General features: G+C 33.3%; 1 protein-coding gene across 1 annotated transcript; it reads right to left on the bottom strand.

The window, feature by feature from the left end:
- Positions 1 to 382: 382 nt before the first annotated feature.
- On the bottom strand, positions 383 to 3,900 carry LOC133038490 (uncharacterized). The gene is made up of 3 exons (XM_061116658.1): positions 3,841 to 3,900; positions 3,644 to 3,753; positions 383 to 2,966 (listed from the first exon to the last, which is right to left on the bottom strand). The coding sequence occupies exons 1-3, from the start codon at positions 3,898 to 3,900 to the stop codon at positions 383 to 385; spliced, it is 2,754 nt and encodes a 917-aa protein (XP_060972641.1).
- Between the last annotated feature and the right edge of the window lie 5,828 nt (positions 3,901 to 9,728).

Raw genomic sequence — 9,728 nt, 5'->3', positions numbered from 1 at the left:
CTTCCCATTGCATCTAAAAGAGGTAGCCTTTTTAGCTGGGAAAAATAAAGGTTCAAAAGATCCTGAAAAATTCACCTATTTAGAGCTTCCTCGATAGAACTGGAGAATCTGTAGATGGGACATGAAGTGCCTCATAGAAAAAAAATGATAGCAATCAAGGCTTAGCTGAACAAACAGAGAAAGATAATGATCATATACCACAACGAATTAATCAGATAGAACACATAAAAAAAACTTCCCAAGTTGCACACATTAATATGAGAATTCAAGGCTTTATTAAACAAAAATCCAAGAGTGCATCAAGAATAATATGTGATTATCCAATGTATTTTTACTCAACCAATTCTAAAAAAAATGATATCCGTTATCTATATATTTTGAGTCAACGTGCATTTTGAGAAATGTTTGTGGAACTTTCATTATCACACATGAAGACACATAAACAAGCAATGAGGAACACTAGACAACATATCATGTGTGTATCATATTTCTTCTGAAGCAAGGGAGTACGATGTACAACATGATCAAAACAAGCATACACTAGGACAAAAACATCATCATTTCTTTGTTTAAACCCAAGATTCAACAGTATAAGGTGTAGAAGACCATACCATAGCATTAATAATAGTGAATGAGCTCTTGAAAGACGAGGTGATGATTTAACACTCTTATTTCTTTTGGTTAAAACTTTTGGAATAGCAGTAAAGTCTCCAATATCTAATTTATCCAATGATGCACTATTACACAGGACAACATTGTCCAACAAATAACTACCATCACTAGATCTCTTCCCTGTTAAGACTGAGCACCCATCAAATGAAACTAAACAATGAGTTTTAGAAAAACTTACAGTGTAATTTGCATCACAAAGTTGACCGATGCTTATCAGATTTGCCTTGAGTCCTTTCACATACAGTACTTCAGTAAGAGGTGCAGCTCTACTCATCACCAAGTCTCCTTTTCCAATAATATGGCCCTTATTTCCATCACCAAAAGTGACAACTCCCTCCTTTGCTTCTTTGTAATTGACTAACAATTTCTTGTTGCCCGTCATGTGTCGAGAGCAACCACTATCCAAGTACCACTGTCCTTCCAGAAATGCAGACAGTGAAACTTGAGCTACCAACCCAACATTCGATTCACGATCAGCCCTCAATCTCCACTCACATTGAGATCCTTCCTTTTGAGTTTTATTGGGTTTTTGAAAACTCATAGATCGATTGATCATAGCTTTCAAGTAGTTCTGCAACTTATAGCATCTGGGTCGAATATGACCCCTCCTGTTACAGAAGTGACACACTGGGATGAATCTCTCCATCTGAGATATATTCTCCGGGGCAATTCTTCTTCCTTCTAACTTCACCTTGGTAGGTCCAGATGGAACATGGAATTTTCTAGTGGAATCTGAGGACTGAGGTGTCGAGGGAAATGATGATTGCTTGTCATCCTTTTTGTCTAGGTTGATCACTGGTGTAATGGACTCTTCTACCCCCAAGTTACCTCCTTGCTTATACAACATCTTGTATCCGATAGAGGTTCGATCACCATAAGGTTTTTGAAGTTGAAGAGTTTGATTGATGGCAGCCGTTCCTGGAGGGATAAACTCTAAAGCCAGTTTGGCTCTTAAGAGTTCAGCTGAAAGTTTGTAGATCTCATTGTCCTTCTCATCAAGAAGTTTGTTGAGATTCTTAACAGTGTCCTCCAGCTTGACTTTTTCAGACTCTACTTGCTCCTTGGCACTATTCAGACCTCTAATCTGCTTGGTCATATATTCCCATTTAGCAAACATCTCTTCATATGCATTTTGTCTTCCATTACTGTTGACTTCAGACACAGTAGAGACTCCATCATCCTCAGATTCAACAGACTGATGACTTTGAGCCATGAAAGCCACTACCTGTTTATCCTCATTAGAACTTTTGCTTGCAATAGAGTCTTTTTCTTCGTCACTATCGCTCCAGGTGGCAACAAGGGCTTTCTTCTTTTTGAGAGTGTTAGAACACTCGGCCTGAATGTGTCCGAACCCATCACATTCTCTACACTGAATGCCCATGCTCTTATTGTCACTGGGTTGCTGACCATGCCAGAAGTTCTCAAGAGGATTTCTTTTGGAAGCATTTTCCTTACCTTCAGAACACTGTTTCTTGTACTTCTTTTTCAAGAATTTTGCATAGTTCTTGGTCAGCAAATCTTCAGCTTCATCTGAGAAACCAGCAGACAAATCTGGGATAGACTTATTTTCTTCTTTGTGAATGAACGCAATATTGTTGTCCCCTTTTTCTTTGTTCACATCCATCTTCTTTTTTTCTTTCTTCCACCTTGTTAATGACATTTCATAATTCTGCAAGGATCCAATCAGTTCATCAAGATCCAGTTCCTCCACGTTTCTCATTTCTTCAATGGAGGTTACTTTAGACATAAATCTCCTAGGTAGAACTCCAAGGAATTTACGAACCAGCTTTGCATTAGAATAAGTCTTTCCCAAAGCATAAGATTCATTTGATATGTCACACAATTTCGCATGGAACTCAGCCGCCGTTTCTTCTTCCTCCATTGATAAATCTTCAAACGCTTTTGCCAAAGCACGAAGACGGGATTTTTTTACAGCATCAGTTCCTTCATTTTTAATTCGTAGTTTTTCCCAAGCCTCTTTGGCCATCTCACAGTTTGCAATGACCTTCAATTGATTTGTGGACACTGGATTGAACAAAGCATGCATGGCCTTCGAATTAAAATTGGCCCTCTCCATCTCATCTGGAGTCCACAAGCTCGTAGGTTTTGGTTTGGTGACACCGTTATCCATCATCGTTGGGCATGTCCAACCATCTTCTATGGCCATCCAAACTCTTTCATTCACCGCCCTCAAGAATGCTCGCATTTTGGTTTTCCAGTATGGGTAATTAGCACCTTCCAGCATTGGGGGTCGTGATGTGGACCCTCCTTCTCTGAACATCTCCATTCCTGTACTAACAAGGAAAAACAAAACAAAGATAGAGGGCAGTATACTCCCAAAGTCGTGTCTGGAGAGGGGGTTAGTTCCAACTGGGTGTTGCAGAAAGAAAAAATGCAGAAAAATCAAGAATTGTAGCAACAATAAATTTCAGAATAACGAATCTTGCAAGAACCCTAAGGATCAATATTTCTAACAGAAATAGCTGGCTCTGATACCAAATGTAAGCCCAAGTTCTTGTCTAACCTATCTTTTTCATATTTAGATTGATTTTATCTTGATTTAAGCTTGAATATAAAAAGAACAAAATCAAAGATTCAACACCAGAATTTTACAAGCTTCATCTGCACTGAGAACACATCTCAGCCGACTAGTGCTTGGGTTCCCCGAACCAGGGTAAATTCATCCACTAATTCTCAAAGGTTCATATTACAATTTCCAATTCTCTCTAAAGGAATCAAATACAACCTTAACAGCAATTAGTAATGAATTACCAACAACAATCAAGAACACTGATTGTTAATGCACAATCCCTTGTGCTGCAACTGAGCTCTTCTTCAACATGTCTTCAACCTGAAATCCCTTCAGATCTGATGATGAAGATGACACTGAACTCCCTTCAGTTTGAACTCAGCAATTCCAGATTCAGATCATTCCGCCATTGATGAACATCCTCAAGCTCCAAGATCTGACCTGCCATGAAACATACAGAAGAAACAAGACGAAAAGAAACGAACGTAATCCCCAAATCTCCGATCAAAAAGTTTGTCAACAAAATACCCAGAAATCGTATTTATACCCAGCTAAACCAAGAAACCCGAAATAGACAGTTGTTACCATCTGAACAATTAAAACCTAAAATATCTTTGCTGACGTGGACTAACACTAACAGTACGAACCCCAGACAAAACACTACGAGTCCCAGACGCAACTGGAATACTACTGGACATAATTTGTCACTACAGAAAATAATAGTTCTAACAATTACTTTGACTCTCGATAATCGGAGCATCGTTGGATTCTTATTTAAAACAAAATTATCATAATTCCTCTTAGCTTATTCATTTCGAATTAGCTTAATGACATATCATTAGATGAATGGTCTATAAATCATATAAAGTCTTATTTTCTCTTAAGAAATTAGATGACGCATATGATTATATTCCCGGAATTCTATCCCAAAATAATATAAATCCTCAATCTTAGATATCTCCTACTTGTATAGGCAAATCATAGAGTTAGATTAGTAGTGGTGGTCCAAGAAAAAATTACTAATTATACAGTTACACTTTCACAAGTGTTTCATAACTATTTTCTTTCAATGGATTTAAACTTTATGAGTTTAGTATTTTGTGACCAGAATCCACTTGCACTATTCTAAGAACTCTTTGATGTAACTTAAGTCATCAAAAGATACAACCACATATTTTATAAATCTATGGCATTTGTATCTTGTTCATAGTGGTTTTGACAAGATCATTCTCTGCAAAGAGTTAATATGCCTATATCCACTGAAAGTAAGTTCATCTCATTCGTAGATGGATGAACATTCAGGGGTGGATATGAGTTTTCGTTGTATTCTTAAAACGGTCACTCTAGATTTTACCTTATGCAAAAGAAATTTGAAATGTTTGAAAAATTTCATGAATTTCTAGCAATGGTGAAGGTAAATGGTTAAAGATCTTGCGAACTGATAGGGGTGGAGAAAAAGTTAGTAGATATGCAGTTCAAAGATCATTAATTTGATTTTGAATAATATCCAAACTTACCTCCCCAGAAATTCGAGTTGCATATTGATGATTAGTTACTAGTCGTTGCCTAAATCCTTCTATGGAAATAAAATTTCAGAATGATGTAATGGTTGTATACTTAATGTAAATCATTACTAGATTCATGGATGACCTAATAGAAATCTTAAGAAAAGCTAGAACTGCTAACCCTGGTTTGCATGTTTGTTAGCTATTCTAAGTGATTAGGGATGGAGCATCCCATAGTCATTAGATAAGAAAGTGTTTGTTTAAACAAATACTGCTTTTCTAAGAAAATGACTAAGTCTGAAAATAAAGTAGCAAATAAAGGAGATATTTTTTTTCTTGATTCCATAAGTGTTCTATCATCTTATTTCATAAGATGATCTCACTGCCTCTGTTGTCTTAACACAACTGAGAGGTCTATACCATTTAGTTTTCTTTGACATAGTTCACGGTACCTTGTTGTAGTGGGAGAGTTTCTAGGAACTCACCTTCTTATAACTTGGAAGACACTAGTGATTAAAATCCATTGTGAGTTTAAACAAGTAATGGATTGTCAAGATAAGAAACTAAGAAGAAAGCCAAGAGAACTATAGTTTGATCCATTCACATGGAGTAACCTAAAGTTTTCTGTTACAAGGACATGAAAGGAAATTTTCGTTCATAAGTTTATTCAATGGACTTAACAAAACTTCCTGTTCCTAGTATTATAGGTTTGAGTTTATCTAAACCTATGGCTTGTGGTATACCTGGAAATTACTTACTCTAATGCAAGCATGAGATGCTGATGCATTTTCTTTCCAATGGAAATCTATAGAAGCTTCACAACTTCTTAGATATAGATTTGATTTATCTAAGGAAAAGTTTCAACTATTCCAGAAAAGATAAAGCCATGAAAGAATTTCTTAAATCAACAGTGAGAGGTCTCAGATATGCTTTAGTATGCCTTAGACCAGACACCTACTGTTGAGTGGGAGTAATGAGTATGTATCAGATTAATCCAGGAGAGGAACATTGGAAGACAATCAAGTAAATTTTAGTATGCCATGTAATTGCTAATCAAAGCCTAGCAAAAATAGGAAAGTGGTGGATCACACTAAATAAGGCAGTTGATTGATTACACAGTAATTAAGGAAACTGTTTTATTTGGAAAGTTGTGCTCTCCCTTCTCCCTATATATAGCAACCCTTGTTCTCTTCTCTTGCACATCATATGGATGAAAAGCCACGAAATTGAGAGAGAAAAATAGAGAGAAATTTCGAAATCCTTGTGAGATGAGTAGTGCCCACACACATCAAGTGGTATCTCAATCATAGTATGGAAGACTATGGAAATTCTACATCAAAAAAGGAGAAAAGAAGATCCAGGTTCAGATCTTGGTGATGCTCTGCTACAGAAAGGAATCAAGGGCTAGAGATCTGAACGGAAAGAGTCATATTATTCCGCTGCACCCACTGTAAGGTTTTCTAACTTTATATGTGTTTATTTTCATTGTTTTAGAATTCATATTAGGTTGTTAATCCAACATACTTGTTAGTAAATCTAGATCCTGGTAAAATAATTCCAACATAGACTATATCTCAAATGGATGTTAAGAATGTCTTTTTGAATGGTGACTTACATGAGAAGGTCTACATGGTTTCTCCTCCTGGTGTTTCTCATAAGCAAGAAGAGGTTTGCAAGCTAAAAAAGACCTTGTATGATCTTAAACAGGCCCATTGGGCATGGTTTCAGAAGTTATGTACTGTTATTTTATCTCTTAGTTTTATCTCAAGTGATCATGATTCAACTTTATTTATAAAATTCACATCTACACGTATTCTGCTTTCTTTATATGTCGATGATATGATTATTGCAGGAGATAATTTACAAGGAATTGGAGTGTTAAAGTTAGAATTAGCTTCTCAATTTGAGATGAAATATTTGGGTTCTCTGCGCTATTTTTTGGGTATTGAAGTTGCTTTTTCTCCAACAGATTATCCTTTTTCTCAGTCTAAGTACACTACTGACATTATTGAGTGTGCTCATCTTACTGATACTAGAGTTGTTGACACTCCCTCTGAGTTGAATGTTTAGTATTCTCCTTCTGATGGCTCTCCTTTGGAGGATCCTACTTTGTATTGCACCATTGTTGGCAGTTTGGTTTATCTCACTATTACTCGTCCAGACATTGCATATGTTGTTCATATTGTTAGTCAGTTTGTTACTTCTCCTACTACTGTTCTTTGGGTTGCTGTTCTTCGCATTCTACAGTATCTTCGGGGTACCATCTATCACTGGTGTTTGTATCTTCTTGGGAGATGCCCTTATTTCTTGGAAGAGCAAGATATACTCCGTTGTTTCTCAATCTTTTACGGAAGCTGAGTATCGTGCCATAGCGTATACTACTAATTGTTTGGTTGAGATGGTTACTTGCAGATATGGGTGCCATTTACTCTTATTATACTCCTATGTATTGTGACAACCAACGTACCATTCAGATTGCTCACAACTCAGTTTTTCACGAACACACCAAGCATATTGAGATTGATTGCCATTTTACTCATCACCATCTAAAAGTGGGCACCATTACTTTTCCTTTTATTCCTTCCTTGTTGCAGCTTGCTGACTTTTTTACTAAGTCACATAGGATTTCTTGTTTTTGTTTTCTTTTAAGCAAATGTTCTACGCTTCTTACAGCAACATCATGAATTTGAGGGAGAGTTAAATAATTATTTAGGGTTATCTTAGTCTTTTCTTTTATTTCAGTATTTTATGTTAGTTGCACACATAAGGCATTTTTATTAATTGTATTTCAATACTTTTTTTATCTTGCATTTAAATGAAATCGTAGTCTTTTCTTAGTTTCTTTGTGTCTTCTTATTTTTCTTCTTAAATAATTATCATAGGGCATCCTTTTTTAAGACGGTTTTCTTAACAAATTACTGCAATTAATGTCTTTAAATTGTTTGATTTGAAATATTTCTCAGGTTTGAGGGACCAAAGTGAGGTCTTCTTACGAGTTGAAGTGGATTATTTATTCAAAATAGATATTTTCATAAATACTCAAAAATAATAAAATATTTACAAAAATACGAGCGGTTATTTTTTAAAAACATAAAAGTAAAAAACATATATATTTATAAAATTAATTTTTATATAAAAAAACAAATTTGCAAAAGAAAAAAATAATACAATTTTAAGTATTTTACGTAAAATTTCTTATCGAAAATTTTTGTAGGCATCTTCGACCTATACTTTCATGCTCATTATTAGTATTCTTTAATTGTAATTAAGTTTGTGTTATTTTAAGCAAAAAAAAAATTATTATTTTTTTATTTATAGATATAAGTAATCGCTTTCCATAATTAACTCATGTCATTGTATAAATAATTAAGTTATATGTTTTTTTTTTAAAAAAAAAAAGGAAAATTAGTTTATGAGATTAATCAGTCAAATTTAGCTCTTCTTTCAATTCCAAAAAGTACCTTTTTATACAAAGTTTTGGTGAATTTGGAGAGGAGTGTTTGAGTTGATGAATTTTAGGTATGCAATTATGCATGGTCCCTCTTCCATCATTTATTTATAAATAGATGATTCTTTTTAATTCAGTGTCACATTATAAATAAAGGGAATATGCATTTTTATTTTTATTTGAATTATTTTATTATTTTTTTAAAAGATTATTTGAATTATTATTGACTGAAGTATTGAAACCCATTTCGAATAATTTGAGTACAACAACAATTAATTATTGAGCCAAAAAAATAATAAATAATATACATATATGAAGTTTTGAAGTATTCATAATATAATACTAATAATAATAATTAATTATTAGATAATAGTCTTTTGCCCATGATCTAATGTCTAGTGCCAACCTTTTTGTCACCAAAGATGGGGGACAATTTGGGATATGCCAACTGTTCTCATACATATGTATGTACCCACAAAATTGAAAATTATATACAACATTATAAGTATCAAGAACAATCCTAAATCATTAACCCAAAATTACAATTTTTTCTTTTACACTTTAAAAGTATGTCACATAAAATTGATTAAGAAAACAATTCCACTTTCTTGAAAAAAGTGGTCTCATTAAAAATAAAAGAGAGAGAGAGAGAGAGAGAGAGAGAGAGAGAGAGAGAGAGAGAGAGAGAGAGAGAGAGAGAGATTGTCATTTCAATATGCTCAATTATTTCATGGGGTATCAAATCATGGCCTAAAGAAAGACTAAAAGTGTCTTTAGCTTTATATTTATTAATGTCATCCCTTTCTTATTTATTATTTAAACATTGTTTATGGAATATTAGCAATATTCAGTTTATTATAAGTGATATTTTACAATTAATTAATAATATTATTTAAAAATTATTTTATTGAAATATAAAATCTGATACTTAATTATACTAATAAAAATATCACAACAAAAAAAGTGTTAGACACTAATAATACCTTTTAACAATCTCTTTTTATTATATGAAAAGAAATCAATATTGAGTAAATTAAAATTACTCTTATGCCATTCAACTTGCAAAATCTCACTTAATCATTGAAATAATTGATTCCATACAGTGGCCGGGGCCACAAGGGGTTATGTAGGGACACATGGCTTCACTTAAGTTTTAAAAAATTACATTTTTATATAGAAATTTTTAAATAATTGTAAGTTTGTCTGCATAAAATTTAATTTTTATTAATTTTATCTTTTAAAATTTATATTTTTTAAATATTTTATTTTTAATAGTTTTATGTTTATTCCTGTAAAATGTATATATTTTTTTCTTTTTATGCCTATAAAAAAAATTCCCCAACAAAATTATATATTTTTTTATTAATATATTGTTGCCTCCGTCACTGATTCCATGTGATAGCAAAGTTCTCTTATTCTTTCATTATTTATTTATTTATATACAGATTTGTTTTTCTTTTATCTTTAAAAAATTATTACATGCTAACTTAAATAGTAGAATTTAATTGATGTTATGTTACTAAAATATTGTCCATTTGCGTCCGTACAAAAAAGACACAATAGCCATTTGTGT

The sequence above is a fragment of the Cannabis sativa genome, chromosome 5 (genome assembly GCF_029168945.1).
Source record: "Cannabis sativa cultivar Pink pepper isolate KNU-18-1 chromosome 5, ASM2916894v1, whole genome shotgun sequence".
NCBI classification, from domain to species: domain Eukaryota; kingdom Viridiplantae; phylum Streptophyta; class Magnoliopsida; order Rosales; family Cannabaceae; genus Cannabis; species Cannabis sativa.
This window is presented reverse-complemented; position numbering and strand designations above follow the sequence as displayed.